This window comes from Triturus cristatus, chromosome 9, assembly GCF_964204655.1.
Source record: "Triturus cristatus chromosome 9, aTriCri1.1, whole genome shotgun sequence".
Taxonomy (NCBI): Eukaryota; Metazoa; Chordata; class Amphibia; order Caudata; family Salamandridae; genus Triturus; species Triturus cristatus.
The window spans coordinates 634,087,226-634,104,784 of NC_140592.1; the positions used below are offsets into that span (position 1 = coordinate 634,087,226).

Consider the following 17,559-nt stretch of genomic DNA (forward strand, 5'->3'; position numbering starts at 1 on the left):
CCATCAGTGCTCAAATGTGTGAGAAGAACATGTCCCCAAAGAACAGTTGGTATCTGGAAGAAGCTGTGTATTTGATAGAGGTCTCACATCGATACATACGGGTTTCTTGATGGAGCAGTACCTAAAATGGGAGGCCACTCAATGATAAGGTCAGGCTTTCTGATTGAGTGGTATGTGACAAAACTGTCTCTCCATAGTAAGCACAAAATCAAATGAACATGGAGACAGAATACTACTGCGATCACTTTGGAACATAAATCAACAATCACACATTCTTTCAGTCACACTTACTAGCATCACACCATGGCAACATCAAATAAAGAAAAGGCATGAACAGTAATAGATTTGTCTAATTCTTATGTTAGTCCAATAAAAGGCATCAGAGCTTCACAACAAGTCCATTATGGTCTTTTCCTACAATCTCCTTTGTTTGCCAAGAGAGTTCAATGGGACTATCCCAGCCAGTGCCAGAATAGTCCATCCCGGTGGTCCCTATGACTTTTTAGGTCCACATGGCAGCACTGCTCTACATCCCAGATCGGGTGGGGACCAAAGAAGAATGCTAGTTCGAAATTGAATCAACCTTAGGCTCTTAGAGCTTCAAGTTATCACAGATGACTACCTGCTGTTTATTTAATTTCTCACGTTCCAGATTTGAGATGTCAAGTTTGTTTAGGTTGCTGGTTGAGAAGATATATGTGTCTTTCAGTCTGTCTGTTTTCTTTGCAGGGAAGAGAAGGTCAGCACTACCATTGAGCTGTGTTTCTTCGCTGACCACCGGCTCAAGGTCCCTTCTGGTCAGATTGTGGATCAGGCTGATAGCATCTGTAACATTGTTGACACAGTGTCCATCAGCGATGTCCTTTTTTCTGGATTTCCGGCGTCTAAGCATCAGCACAATGCCACAGACTAGGCAGAATAGAAACAGTAGGATGCCAACTGGAGTTAGCACATAAAACAGTATCCAGTGGTCTCCTAGAAAACAGTAAGAGAGAATATAACTTAGAAATGTCATCAATTGCTTCATGGCCATGTTGTCAGCATAATGTAATACGTACTCACTGTAGTAATTCATGTATTGTTAGTCCTACCACATACTCAGTTCTATGTATGGGACATCCACCTTGTAGATGGCACAAGAGCAGGAGCGCTAGAGGTTCAACTGAGTTTGGATTAGAGAAGCCAGAGAATAAGTGGCTCCAGCCACTTCAATGTTTTTCCCCTTTACAGACAATCGGATACTGTGTGATGTGTTTCTTTGTTAAAGGTTATGTGATCTAATCCTCTTTTGGAAACTCACAACTGATCGATGATGCAGGTTATGGAAGGAGGTAAATAGGTAACTGTAATTCATAGAATGCTTTGTGACCCCCTTTCCTGTCCACTTTATTCTATTGAGAAGTTAGTACATTTCTCCTGTTCATGACAGCACACATCAGGTCAGGAAATGGAAGGTGAAAGTTAGTCTCAGATGTGGAGCCTGATGTAGAGGTTGGCAGGTGGTTATTCAGTCACAAACATGATGTGCATCCTGTCTGCCTTAGTACAAGTGCTTTAGGATATAATGCACTTGTAATAAAGTGAACAGGATGTCCACCACATTTAAGATGGAGTACCCATCGCTAAACTCTAACTTGGGCTCTTGGTCTGAGTACTGGCCTCAGCTTCTGTATTTTGGCTCACCGAGTCTCACTACAGGGAGTAAATGGTTTGGCGTAGTCCTATAGCTGACACCCTCTATAATGGGAGGCAAGTACCTTTATTTCCACTTAACCTCATTTTGTCTGTCTCCAGCATCTGCCCTCAAGACATTACCTGAAGAACCCTTCTAACCAAATCCACACCACCTCATAATGCACTGCCCTCCCCAGGAATCAATGAGCTCACTCTCCAGAGTGTTGCACAGATTACAGCCCTGTTACCTTCCCTCAGGGAGTCAATTCTGTATTGTGACAGCCCCCAGCTCTACGTTATTTAACATGCATTTGTTAATGATTAAAGACACCACTTTCACGCTCCACAACTAGTGTAGTACTTATTAATCGCCATATTTAGAGTATGGTGGTGCTCACAACCTGCCAAACCTGCTCTATTTAGAGTGGCGGAGTGTCAGGTTTACACCGGTGTAGCCTCTGCTGGGTCTGCTATTGTAACCCCTGACCTGGATGCCTTTACAGTGAGGGGACACCAGGCCACACTGATGGGCACCCCGACCATTCTACAGAATTACTATAGTATTTAAAATGAATCATAAACTTAATTTAAAAATACACTAAACTTTAAAAACAGTATTTAAAAAAAAACTAACTGAAATCACACATATTTTGTAACAAAATGTACTTAGGGTGGGATTTATTTAAATTATTGATTAAACATTATTTAATAGTTGAATTAATATGTTTGAATTAATGAAACACATTAATGTCAGTAGGGGAGACAGATTCCATTACTCAAAAGCACAGAGCATATCTGTATGATTTGGTGATAAGCGCGGGAGCCTCTCTCTGAGTGAATCTCAGCCGAGACTCCCTCATGTGGGATACTTTGTATCAGGAGTGAGCCCGATGGGATTTATGCGCTAAGGTTTCCATAGCAAGCAGGGGCTGCAAGCCGTTTTGACGTGCTCAGTATTTTGAGTCAATTCCTCGGTTCTCTGACCACTTGTTGCATCGTGGCCGAGACAGTCTCCAGCGACACATTGTATCAATTCAGAACCTGGTCTGATTCACTCAGAGACAGGCTCCTGTGCGTATCAGCAAATCATACAGGTTAACTCTGTGCTTCTGGGTTACAGAATCTGTTCCCCCTACTGAGAAGGAACCTTTTTGGCCTTCTCTACATCTCAATGTGAGATCATCCAGATCTCTCACCTAACTGATGCTTAACCTTTTGAGTTTCTCCTTCCTTATCAAATTACTCTGTTCTGATGAAGACCCGCCCTGGAGGCCCCAAGTGGCCCTTTCCCCCTTTGCGGGGTCGAAACGTCAACAATTTGCACCGCCTGGATTGGATAATCTGTCCACAGAGAGGGAATGTTGATTCAAGCAATGACCACTGTTTAGTGGAATTATATGTGGATTATAAAATATGATTTGCAGACAGGGTTTTGTTGTGAAAAACTTTACATACGTTTTGGACCTTTCCCTTCTCATCTCTTTTGTATAACACTTATGCACAAGCACAGTTTCTGAGCACAATGTTATGTTTATTGGAGTGACCGTTATGTGTAAATAGTGTATGAACATTGTTGATTATTAATACAGTGTGATTCTCATGCAATTGAATATATTGTGGTTTGTGTGATGTTCTCTTTATATCTTTGTGCCCTTCCCTGCTCTGATGAAGTAATTTTGTTGTTTTGGATATTTACTTTATATTCATTGAAATTCAATTATGATATGTTAATTGATTCAGCTTATTTTTGTTGTCCATCACGGCAATTTTTTTCTGTATTGCTTTGTACCCAGGTCCTGCGGGTCTCCGGGTTACCCCAATATTATGTCATGTATGAATCAGGAGACGGTGCCCCCATGCAATCACATTAGAAATTAAATTAATGTATGTGTCAAAGTTTTATCAAATGTGCAATTTTGGGTGACAAATAATGTGTGTGTACAACTGGTTTTAATGATGAATATAATCATACCCAATGAATTAATGGTTACACGTCAAACAATTTACCTCTGGTGCTTAGAAGTGTGATTATTAATATAATTTAGTTATGCCACATTTTCATGGAGACGCCATTTTATTAAGATGGATGCTGTTTATAGAGTTCTGCTCATCTTGCTCCTGCTCATCACTCCTCCCAATCAATGTTCGCCTGTGAGTCTTCTCTTCCCACAGTTTTCAAGGAGCACAGGACGCTGTGATGTAATTGGTTATTCTTTTCTTAGAAAGCATCTATTTTGAAATAAACTTTTCATCATGTTCTTGATGTATCTTTCTAAAGGACACTCCCACTGGAAGTTCCAATGCAGGCTTGCCTGCACGCTAGTATGAGTCTTTGAGAATGTTTCATATTATGTTGTACATCTCTGGATTGCTGTCGTTGTGGAAGCTAATGGAAGATTTTCTCTACCTTAGACACGGGTTAGTGTTATAAAACTTTTAATGATGCTGCCATTTCTGATTTGTCCAATATGTGTTATCGCTGGTGAAGCTATGCTGAATTTGCTGGTTTTGCTCATTGCTTATGTGTAAAATGTATATAAACAACCTTGGGTTTGGCTATGAGCCATAGCCGTTTTGAGTTCCTTGCTGGACTCTGTCCATTTAAATTGAGACTTTTATTCTCCTCTGGAGAAGCTGATGGTGTTCCTTGTGTATCTGACAGTTAGAATTTAGAGAGACTTCTCATTTTCCATTAATGGGATTCCATCCATTTATTTAGGGAGCTCAATACCGGTTTCCTTTTGAGACACTGATTATGTCATTTATGATTTTTTCTGTTTATTGGTCTTGAACTAACTCTGATTTCTGATTATGTACCATGTACCTAAGCCTTGATGGCATTGACTGCATTTCTCTGTGATTGCTATTTTGAAACTTTTACAATAAAACTTTTTTACTTTATTTCAATCTAGAATTCAGTTTTTGAGTGGTCCCAGTCAGTATTTGATTTACTTTGCTAATCCGATGGGCCTGATGTCAAGAAGGGTGGTGACTCTTATCGCTAGATCAAGGGTGGCGGAGCTGAGCCACCTGATGTAAATTTTGGGGTGATCAAAATATTGGGCTTGAGTAAAATATTGTGGCTCGGCTCCCATATATGCACCCCATATAAGAGGTTGTATGTTGCAACCACGAAATTCCCAACCACACATGCCTGAACAACGCAATCTTAACAATGACTGCGTCTTAACCACGCATGCCTTTACCACGCATGCCATTACAACAAATTTAGTTGTTATAGCATATTCGGTAAAGGCATATACGTGGTCAAGGTTCTGCCCTAGCCCCAATCCCCAATCCCCCTAGCCCTGAATCCTAAAAGCAGACCCCAGCGCTAAATACTAAGCCCACCCCAGCCTTTAAAACACCCCAGCCTCTGCGCCCTGAGCACTAGAAACCCAGCCCCAGAATTAAAATCGACCCTAACCCCTCCCTGTCCTATGCCCTGAGGCCTTCACCCCAGAACTCTACCCCAACACCCCCCGCCCTTAGCCCTAAAACCTTCACCACAGAACTGGACCCCTCCACCCTGAGCCCTAAAACCGTCCTCCCGCCCTAAGCCCTAAATTCTTCACCCTATAACTTGATCCTGCCCCCCCCCCCTGCCCTGAGGCCTAAAACATCCACCCCAGAACTCGACCCGACCCCTCGGAGCACTAAAACCGGCCTTGCCACTATTTAAATTTTATAATAAAAAAAATAGTACTCACCAAGCCACTCCATCCAACCACTCCTCGTCCAGGCAGGAAATCACCTCTGACCTTCCACCCAGTCAGACCCTCCTCCTAAGTATAGAACGTTAACTACCATGTACGTCTTAACCGCACATATGCGTGGGAAAGGCATATGGGTGGTTTAGACGTGCGTGGTTCCGCCTCTGTTGCTAAGCCACACATTGTTTTGACTGCGTGGTTTAGGCTTTTTCTCCATATAAGAGATTCAGAATAAAAGGATCAACAGGAATTTTATCCAAGTCTGGGGCCTTTCCAGGCTTCTGTTCTGCAATGGCCTTCAGGGTGCCCTGAAGGGCAAACAGTACTGAATAATCTAGGGAAACAGCTGCCAGATAATGAGTATGAACATGAACGTTGGAGTGAAAATACATTTTTATGAATAAAGTGTGGAAAGTGCTGTGACCAGAAAGTAGGATGAATATAGGTCTCGGGTTCACTAGTCACTAGATTACCATAAGCAATGATATGCCACAAATACTCTGATAGCTTTGTTTCTAACAAAATCTAGGAGATCTTTCTACTGAAATTCTTCCCACCATGCCTTAATTTTTTTTAGGTGATTGTGTCAATAAGTGTAAGCTATAGCCAACTTACCTGTGATCTTTCTTAAAATCAAAAGTTTCCTATTGGTTCTCAAACAATGAATTCTCTTGGTAATAATGTTTACATTGTGTTTGGTTTATTTAGTAAAAAAAAGTTCAAATTGTCAAATAAATGACTATGAACTATCTGGGAGGGGCTTTTAATTGCATTTTAGGCATCACATTTGATAGATAGCTCCTGCATTTTCCACAGGCTCCCATGTCACACAAAGCCAAGACTCTCTTGAACTTGTTAGATCACTGACACCTCAATAATACCTGCTGCCACTGCAATGCTGATGACATAAGGGTTTATTCCTTTACTACTCTCTACCTCACAACCTTCACGCGTGACTGGACAGAAGACTATGCTCCTCCTTTCTATGCACCCAATTCATACATGCGGACTACCTGAGCCACATTACAACAGATCATAATCCCTTGTAAATTAAGCTGAATTACGGAAACACACATTTTCTGATTCCCACCTTGTGCTTGGAGCAAACAATCCTTGGGGGCGCCGCCTTCTTCTCTATTTCAATGTATAAAATAGCTGAATATTTTGACTAAACGTTGGGTTCCGATTTCCCTTATTCTGTTAAATGAGAAGCTTTTAATGCGTCTATAGAGGAACACTGCATTGGGGCAGTTGTTGGTACCAGGAGCACTATCCAGACTCACCTAAAGGTGGTTGAATAATTACTTACCCTGGAGTGCGACCTAACCACATAGGCTTTACTAATCACCTGCTTACCAAGGCTGGTACCAGGCACGGCAAGCTTCTTGAACACTTTCACTGGATCAATTATAAGGCATAGACCACCAGGGCTCACGCAGAGGCAGACACACCTGTCATGCTGTTGGCCTGGATCACCCTACAAGAGAGCGTACCATGCCCAATTAGCTCTATCTGGGATTGCCCTAGATGCTTTGCTCCTGATGCAAAATGAAATGCATATGGCCGTCTCGTACTATGCAGCAATCAACTGTTGCAGATTTCCTCAAAGCAAAGGGTGAGTTTCGAGTTGCCCGTTACTACTGCCGAAATAAAAGACGTGATTCGTTCCCTACCTTTAGCCAAAACCCCTGGCCCGAATGGGACCCACCCCGGAGTTCTACTGCTCATATGCTGACCTCCTTGCCCCCAAATTGGATAAGCTGTATGATACAGCAATCACTAAAGGATCTTTACCCCAACAATCAGAGAATCCCTATTAGTCTTCATTCAGAAATCTGGACTGGAGGTCAGTGAGCTAGGCCGCAGATTACAAGATGCTGAGCAGGATCTTGGTGTACAGATGACTTCTTCTGCTCTCCCTGTTTGTCCAACCCTATAAAAATGGGTTTGTGCTGGGGTACACATGTTCCTGAATATTCTGTGGTTAAACCATATAATTGAGATGCGCAACAGGCCTTTTCCAGATCAGCATGGGCTGGTGCTCGGGTCAGGAGAAAGCGTTTGATTCTCTTAGTTGGAGATAAATCTTCATGCTGGTGTGACAACTGGAGTTGGGCTGGCATGTCCTTAAACAGCCACTGGCTATTCATCTGCATGGCAGGAAGGAAGCATGGGGCATCTCCATGGGCGATAGAACACATGCTGTCTCATTTACGCATATGATATGTTGCTGTATCCGAAGGAAGCAGCAAGGAACCACTCCAATATGGCAGCTGCCCTAAAGGCATTCCGAATATTGTTTGGTTTGCAGGTCAACTTGGCAAAACCTTGACTTTTCCCACTCTCCTGTTCAATTCAAGAGATAAAATTGCACATGGGTGGTGGTGCGCTCCCATGGCAACAGCACACCTTCTGCTACTTAGGAATGTACATTTATCAAACTAATGAAGACTTCCTCAAATGCAAAATGATGCAGGCTGTTACAGCTTTTAGGGTCCAGGTGTTGTTTTGGAGGATGCCTTGGTAATGGGCAGGATTGCTCTCTACAAGATGGCAATGCTCCCCACTTGCTTCATTTCTTTAATAAGCTGCCATTATTTGTCACCACCAAGTTTTTCAGATTCCTGGACACTTTTATGGGCAACAAGATTTTACACAATGTCTGCTTCAGGGTGGCGATGGCTAAACTTCGACAATCCATGACTGGGGCAGCCTGACAGTGCCTTAGCACTACTTTCTTGCCTCCCAAATCCAAAGACTTTACTGATCGGCCTTGAATGTCCGCCTGGATGATACTGCAATTGAACAGCAGCCGTGGCCTTTGTATAGAGGGCTCCAACATTTCTGGCCAGTAACTCAACATGCTTGGCCATCCCATTCACTGATACAGGATTGCTCAACAATGTTACTGCCAGGCTCTACAGCTCATGGCACTGGTCCTACCGTATGCACCAGCAACACCCCTTTCAGGCTTGCTTCACTCCAGACAAGCAGTGCTCTCGTCGGTCATGGTCAATGGTGCACCCCTGGGACAGCCACTGTTGGTAACCTCTTCCACGAGAGACACCTGATAACCTTCCAGGAGTTCATTAAGCAGTAAAAGGTCCCACACAGCCAATTTTTAGCCTATAAAGCACTGACCCATAGCTTCTGACAAGGCTGGTGCATTACCGCAGACAAACCCCCGCCGCATGAGTTGCCGCAAACAATATTTACCACAAGCATCAGGCGCCACATAGTCATGTGGATAACTGAAGAACCCACCACACACATGCTGGTCCTTCTGGTGGCACTGCACGATAAATGGAAAGAGGAGCTAGGTAAAAATATTAACATTGCTGAATGGGTTCACATTTTAGCTCTCTGCACTAATGTGTCCAGGAACGCTAGGTTCTAGCTTTTTAGGTTCTACATCCTGCATAGAGCATACCTAACCCCAGCAAAGATCAATGAATACTTCACAGGAGCCTCCTGTATGAGGTGCAGTTGTACCAGTGCTAATATGAGACACATGTTCTGGGAATGCCCTGCACTTAATGCATTTATCCATTCTCAATAACTTATGCAGCTGGGAGGTATGCATGCTGGGGACATTCTGCCACTCTAAAAAGATATAGCCTTAGCCCGCTTCTTGGATTTAGCTCTGCTACTGGTAATGCACTGTATTACTTCCCGCTGTAAAGCATGCGCCTCTCCTTCGGTTGTTGGATAGTGCAGTTCAGTTCTCTAATGGGCTGAATCTGAAAGTAAGGCCCTCTGATGCAAGTAAGCCAAAGGGCTACGTGAGCGCCTGTGGTCACTGGACTTGGATGGGCCAGTCTCAGACTTTAAAGCCCTGAGCAAGGATGACACCTCCATAGAAAGTGCTTGACAGATGCTAAAAGGAGTCCACATACCCATAACCTGCACCTGACTGAGCTTGCACTAATGACCTTGAGCAGCTTGCCGCTTGGCTGCGAATATGGTTCTTATCAGACAATACATTTCACGCAAACATTTGATTGTAAACTTCAATGTATACACTGCTGAAGTGTCCCAATGCTTAATTCTGTGCAAAGCTGAAGCGCTTACCTTACCATGCTCAGTTAAGACAAATCTCCTGGTCAATGTTCCTCACAAATCCCCTCACATTCCACACCGTGCTGTTGTTTTTTAATGTTTTCTCTTAATCACTTTCAATGTTATCCTTGACGACATAGGAATGATGCAGAAATTGACTATACACAATAATGTGCATGAATCAGTTCTGTACAAGTAACTGTATTTCAAAATGAGGATCATCCTCTGTATAACCTTTATATGTATGTCATGATATCTGAACATGTCATAAATGGTCGTAAACATTAATGTATGAGTATATGTTCAATAAAGATTTCCCAAAAAATTAATAATGTACTAAGGTTATAAAGAAAGCAGCTCAAAATGCAGATTCAACAGGCACGAGGGTACAGACCACAGTTGTATAAGCAGTATTGAGTGCATTAGGTTTTGATTCTCCTACGACTTCATTCTTCTGCAGTTATCTGACATTACTATATACATAGCCACATAATCTAAGGGTCTAGCTAAATTATCAAATAAACCACACTTGAGTGTTAGAGATCATTAGAGGGATCATGATCACTTTCAGGTCTCTCAACTACCTCTATACCCATCAAGATGTTCCAGAGGTGAATATCAAATTATATATATTCAATATTACTAGAGAATTTATCTTTCCTAGAAGTAAGATGGGCATTGTTATGTGATAGAGAACATCCCTGACAGAATCTAAGTTCATGTGATTGTGTTACATTTGCCATTTGTAGGGCCATGACAGACCACTTCTCATTTAGCAGGGACTCTAGCATGGGAACGGCCAATTTCTCATACTCCTGATCAGAATTATTACATATAAAACCGAAATGTTCAAAAGTGGTATTATAATCACCCCCCAATGATAGAATCTTTAAGAGATACGAAGGAATTTTCAAGAAGATGCAAAATGGACTCCTTATTGAGTCATTATACAAAAGAAAAAACCAACGCACTCATATAGTGTCACATAACAGTAGTGATCCCAAACAGTATGGATTGAGTTTTCAGTAGGAATGCACTTTATTAGCAGATGTAGTAGTCTTGTACTCTTCTGTACATTCCACTCCAAGAAAGTTTCTTTTTTTGTTCATTCCAACAAACAGCCAAAAAGTGTTTAGTTACTGCGTAATTTTTTCCACGCTTAGAAAAAACATAATTTAATGGATCATATAGATCATATAGTCAAATCCAGATGTCATCTATATTGGTGGAGCAATAGCCTTCCGTATGGTGTGTAGTTGTGTCTAGTACAACTTTTGATTCTTGTAGGCTAATCGTCACAGAATCTTGCAAAAGAGATCCAAATGTACACTGTGGTGTAATGTCTTAGACATGTATACACAGCTGCTCCATTAATGTGTAGCAACGTATGTGGAAATATTTGAGAAAACCGGCATACAATCAGTGCTGTCTGTTGTAAAGTGTGGAAAGAGACCACTGCGATCTGATCCAAACCTTACAGAATGTGACTATATATCAAAGTATCCTAAAGTAGAAATACGAGTGAATTAGGGTGTAAGGACGGAGTCCATGATAAGCTCCTCTTCTGGCCTCAATCTTCCTCGCATCTCCAGTGCGGTTGAGGGAAATCAGGTTGTTCAGATACTTGTGTACACACATTTTCCATGCTGTGTTCGGTATAGTCACCTACCCCATTGCCTGCTCGCTGGAGTAGGTGACTCGCTCCAAGCATGTTTTTTTCACTAATACTAAAAATAAAGGCGAAATTTGACTCCCTGTGGGATATTTAGGGACCTCTTACTTACTCTACATTTTCTCCCCTCTCTTTCAGGTTGGATTAAAAAATAACCGCAAAGGGTTTACCCTCTACTAAGTAAAAATGTTCTATATCATTTTCCCGACTGCGTGTAAACAGGGTGGTAATCAATTGATACCTGCACCCCCATTCCCATCCCTTAGTGAGGGTAGGGATATATTTTCTTCTTTTCAAAACCACCCCTTGGTCCTTATAAAATGCCATGGATCCCTCTTGGACCATTAGGGCGTAAAACATGTCGACCTACATCACCTGCACTTACTACTAAATTGTGTTTCCTCATTGTTGGGAATTTACAATTTAGATTCTGTTTTTAACCTTACCAGGATTAAAGGGTACCCCTTGGTATATTTAACCCACTAACTCAATTGTTCCACACACCTGCACTCACCATCATGGAATTCTACTAAATTATCTCCGCTAAAGAGCCCTCTCATGGGGCCCGTGGGGTATTGCTTGCAGCATCGACCCCAAGAGGAGCAAAAATGTCCAATGAGGAAGCATGACACATTCACAGGTGTGTGAGGGGACCACTTCCTAATAAGGAAGATCCTTCCCCTATTACCGACTATTCACATGTATTACATCACTCTATTAGGAAGAGCTACCCCCCTTGTGTTCTATATACTTGTTCTTGGGAGCAAGGGTACTGGACCTCTATCGGCTCCCCGTCCCTCTCTATAGTGGTTTTTGTTTGGAAGATATTCAATTCCATAGAAGTCCTGGGAATTGAGGTGAGTGCCCTTAGTGTGAAAATGGCTTTGTGTAGTATGGCCCCCATACTGTTTTTCAGATATTCGTTGGATATGTGTTATTTCTGTGCACACCCTCAGTATAGCTGAGTTTTAACCTTGTTTAGTTGTTTTTTTCCTCAAATTATGAAGACAGTTTTTACTAATAATACGGACATGGTCAAAGGAGATCAAGTTTGATTAAATTTTATGGAATTAGATTTGAGAAATGTGTGCTTTCCATGATCTGTGCTGAAAACCAAGTTACATTAGCGCTCAAAACTGACTTAAAAAATAATTATATAAAACAATGAAATCCTTGATCAATTTTCACCAAACTTCATATGTGCATCCACACATAGACGCCCAGATGCTCTTTCAAATTTGATGAACTACGTCAAAGAATTTTGAAAGTTTGGAAACAATGGAGATTGCAACGGACACATATCTGTAGTGTTTTTTATTGTATTAGTATACAACTAAAATATATCTGGGTCCTGAAAAAAGCTGAAAGGTATAGGCAGACATTTGCAGTTCCACCTGAGTGTACACTTAGGGGCTAATTTACAAGCCCCTTGCGCTGCCGGTACGTCACTTTTTCCATAATAAAAGTGACGCGCCGGCGGAGCTAGGGGCTTGTAAATAAGCCCCATAGTGTTCTACTGTTCATAAACATTCCCAGTAATAGACCACAAGTTTGCGGCAGGTGCAGGTTACCAGGCATACTAGTGGTAATATTATATGACTTTTTGAGGAGTCTTCCTTTTCCCTTCTGTGGACTAATCTATAGCAAATAACTCGCACCGGGCAAACAAAGTCTCCTGTGAACATGCACTGTTTTCTATTTTCTTTTCTCCTCAGGGAAACCCATTGAAAGACCCCTTACTATTTCACCCCGAGTAAATCTGGGGGTGAACAGTCCCCCTTCATTCCTGAAAGTGGAGTTACCCCTGCCCTATTGATACATGCATCTGGTCAAGTATTTAAACAAAATGTTCCTTCTGCTGCACAGGGATATAATCACACCACTAGGAAGTTCTTTGTTTATGGTTCTGACAAGTTCCTTAATAACCTTTCCTCCAATACTTAAAGTCCAGGGGCAGGTACTCTGGCAGTGGGCAAGAGGGAGTATATTATGAGTTTCTGAGCTGCCTCTCAGAGCTGCAGAGCTCCATTCTTGACAGCTGGATGCCCACAAGACTTCAGACTTCAGGGAATAGGTTGGGTGTGATACCAGAGGAATGGTCAAGTTTATAATTTTTATTGCCATAATTCTATACATCCAAAACATGTTTTTTTAACATGATAGTTAGCTATAAATCAATGATTTGTACGTCACCATAAATCCATAACTTTATGTTATGCACTTTTTATCAAAAGCGGCTGCTACCGGTCGGGGGTGGGGCGGGGGGATCGAGAGGAAAAAAAAATACTTACCTGTGCCGGCCGGCCGCCGACTCTCCTCTGTCCTCTTACTTCTTCCAGACTCCAGGCCCGGTTGCTAGCAGGAAGCACCCAGGCTACCCTGAGCCAATCAGCCTGGTGGGGAAGATGCAAAGTGCGCTAGACTGTTCGGACAGCCCAAGAGGCAAACGACTACTCTCCCTGCTCTTGCCAGCTCCGCCCCGCCACTGACTCAAATAAGAAAAAAATGTATAATAACGATACATTTTTATCATTTTATTTTTCCTTTTAAGCACTGGGGCAACGCTCCTCCGCCTTAGTGGAGGAGCAGCCACAGCTTTTTATATCCCCTTTTTTGAAACAGGATGTGTTTTGACAACAGTATTGTGGGCTGTAGTAAACAATATTACACTACTTTCTGAAATGTGCTAAAAAAGACAAACCTTATTTGTCTGTTATGCCTTAAAGATAGGCTTCCTTCGGAGATTTCCAAGGATTCGAAAGGGTGCCATTAAAACAAACATTGCCTGCAGCAAGTTCAAATGCATCTTCCATACCTCGCAAAAGTTAAAAACTGATCCAATTTGCAAACATGGACCACTTTTTTAGCTATTTAATTCACTAATGGGAAGGGGACTTTTATTTTTGTTCCTGGGCCTATTTTCTGTCCCTGTCCGACACTGGAAGTGCTCAAAGACAAAGTTCAATATTTGCATCAAGACTCCAAGCCGGCGATGTAAAACTACTCAGCATTCATGGTCGAGGTCACTATCAAAGTTCCAGAGTACTGAGGAATCGCACTCGAAATCCGTGTCAAAGCTCGACACCAACATGTTGTGTATGGGAGGAGGGCAATGCTTAATTTGAGCCAGTGGTTTCTGGTGCTTAGCACCGGCACGTAATTGACAACACCAGGACCTATGACAGCTAACATATGGTGGCGCTGTTTGTATAATATAGAGATGAGCACAACAACAGTTCTTTATCAAGCAAATAGACATTAAAACAACTAATACCTGCCTCTCAAGCAATTCTGCTAGCTTTACGAGGCCTCGAACAGTCTGAATTATCACACTTGTAGCAGTGTGGTGGCTAGTAGTTGTGTAAATTCTGCCATTGATAGCAACGGCAGTGGCAATGGGTGATGCAAGCTGGGGTGGCCTCCTGATGAGCGGCCTGGCACTTATTTTTTTTTTTACAAATTAAGCACTGCTCTCTACCTTCCCCGGGGTTCACCAGAGCCTTCTCTCACTGACGCTCTTATAGAGACGGGAAGGAGGCGTTTATGGACTCTATGAGCTTTGTTTGAATTGCAATAATTGAGCAGTTGTAATCAAAGTTCGATCTTAAAACTGTGTACCAACAGTTTCTGATACGTGATCGAAAAATAAACTGAAAAAGTGAAGATAATCGTGAGTAATACAGGCTCTGTGGAAACTTACAGCCGATGGACTGAGTGCAGTGAAAGAATGCGTTATCCGAGAGGCTAACTTGGTAAAAATGCACTATTTTCTGGCCTTATTACTAATTGATAATGACATTTCTACAAATAATGGGAAATAAATAATGCGTTAGTATGACATCAGTGCTGTGAAATATGGGCCTTTTAAACCATTGCTGAACGTGGATTTTACTTCTGATCCAAAACCTAAAAAACACAGTGCCGCTCACAATTTATGGTTAGTAATGAAAGCACAGCGCCATCAACTACACAGCAAGTACACTTCATGGATGTCCTGCAGCCAAGATACTCTGGCAATCCCCGGACATGGCTCATACTTAGTGGGCACTGTGCAGAGGACAAGGCCTGTGCACTTGCCATCAACTGCTACCCTGCTGCTAGTGCCAACATGGACACCTCCTGCAGCTGTGCCCAGAGGTCACTAGACACGGGAAATGGTCTTACCCCCTACCTTATTCCCTATACCTCCGCATGCAGAACAACCTGGGTGGGGGGGGGGGAGGGGTACGGCTCTCTTATCTTATTTCTTTTAGGATATTGCCTCGACGAGATGCTTTATTAATCCAATAATGAATGAAACACGTACTCACAGTGATGTTGGCTGAGATGTTGGTAGTGAGACTTGAAAATACCTTCGGTCCAATTTAAAAAAAAAAAAAATGTGGTCACGCAATGTCACAAGACTATATCGGATTCATCTCCTGTCGCCAATGAAAAGATGGGGACACGCAGCTTGGATTTCTTCAATGAGGTTTATTTAACAGCAAAGAGAGCCGTCCCAAAAGCGGACCAGGGCGAAGTCAAAAGTAACTGTCACTCTTCATACAGTCAGAACAAAACCATAGCTGACATTCTATATGACAGAGTAATTCCACTAAGTCCACTGACTGTATGACATCACCACAAATGCTTCTATCAATCAGACCCTTTACTTAACATATGGAAGTTTCACTTCATGAACGTGCCAAAATTGGACCAATGCTGTCAGTTTTAAAACAGCAGTTCTTCCAAATTAAGTTTCTTATTTGTGGCCTGCAACAAATTCATCATCTCGACTCGCCCATGGCCCTTCTAGATCCAAAATGCTGGGGCCAGGCCCCTTTCCACGAGCCATGGGGCCCGAGTAATAAACATCCACGAGGCTACACTTATTATCTCGCCTTAATGGAACACCTCATATGTCTTTGGTCCCACCAATAATATGGTGAACTTTGCTCCCGTGATGCTTAGCCCTTACTTGTTTGAGTTTTGCGAATATTTGTGATCGCCCAATTGGTGATCATATTATTTGGATCCAGCAGAAAATCTTCTATAGTGAATTTTAAGCATGAACCACTTAGCAGCTTTGTGTATCATTTTGGAGGTGTGAGAGCGTCCTCTAGTGGGCAGCAGTGCTATATGTCGGGTTGTCTCCAGATTACCAGCTAGTAGGATTGCTATGCTCTTTCGTCAATGTTTAGTATGTATAAAAAAGCCCTTACAGGGATCAAACGTTTTTGTTTGGAGCCCATCACTGATACTGATGAACGCCAAGGGTGCCTACTCTTAATTCCCCCTTATGCACGTTTCTTGCATCACCCTACCCTTCCTGCATCCTTAGTTCACTCTTACAGGCTCTTTCTTTTTCATCTTCGCTTTCTTTCATTTCTTTTTCTTTCTCTTCCTCCTCCTTGCTCCACTCTTTCTCTCTCTTTGACTCTGGAGCAAAGTAAGATGATGAAAATGAAGTGCTGGTCCCTGAAAATGAAGTGCTGGTCCCTAAAAAGGAGTGCCGGTGCCCAAATCCTACCATCACAGGCATAAATGAATCACCTTCCTGCATGATATAATGGAAAAAGAGGCCCACGGCAAATACCATGTGTAACAAGAACAAGGGTAAAAACCAGCATCATTCAGCGGCAGAATCCTGGGGGCAAATTAGTTGACTTTACCAACCAATTTCTGGGGGGGCAGGCGCAATCAACGCTATGGCGGCTTTCAAGCTCCTGTCTTGGCTAAGCATAGAATCTGTTCAGGATGCAAAAGCTATGTATTATCCCAAATGTGCTGCTATGAATTGAACCCTGGGAGGCTACCTGCGTAAAAACCAGTGCAAAACAGAGGCATTCAGCTTCCTGGTTTATGAGTAAGTCAGTGAATCATCACTTTAGACTTCTAAATGTTCTTAAAGTGATTATGCACTTTCGAGCGGAGACGGGCGCTGACACTCACACCTACCTGATTCTTGGCAGCATTCACTGGGACGCACACGCTGACGGTCTCCCCTGCCGCCGACGGAGTTCACGGCCGCAGTCGGGGGAGACTACAGCTCCCAGCAGGCTTAGCGCCACCACCACCTGACTTCCGCCTACCTTCGCGCCCGGAGGCGCACAAAAAGGAGAGGCTCCCTCGGTGGAGCGGGGGCACTTTCGAGCGGAAACGGGCGCTGACACTCACACCTACCTGATTCTTGGCAGCATTCACTGGGTCTCCCCCTGCCGCCGACGGAGTTCACGGCCGCAGTCGGGGGAGACTACAGCTCCCAGCAGGCTTAGCGCCACCACCACCTGACTTCCGCCTACCTTCGCGCCCAGAGGCGCACAAAAAGGAGAGGCTCCCTCCGCGTCGCGGGACGCGCGCGGACATCGCCGGGCTAAGCCCGGGCAAAGGGCTGGCCGTCTGTGGCCGTCCAGGGCTGGCCGAGGCTGGGCTGGGTTACACTCTGTTTCATTGCCCCTTTGA

General features: G+C 43.1%; 1 protein-coding gene across 1 annotated transcript in view; it reads right to left on the reverse strand.

Annotated features, from left to right (window-relative positions):
• Window positions 1-332: 332 nt before the first annotated feature.
• LOC146798410 (uncharacterized) overlaps window positions 333-17,559 on the reverse strand; it is a 492,519-nt gene continuing 475,292 nt past the window's right edge. Inside the window, exon 14 of the mRNA XM_085625670.1 lies at window positions 333-975. Coding sequence (XP_085481796.1) covers window positions 593-975 — 383 coding nt within the window. The 3' untranslated portion in view covers window positions 333-592. The remainder of the gene's footprint in view (window positions 976-17,559) is intronic.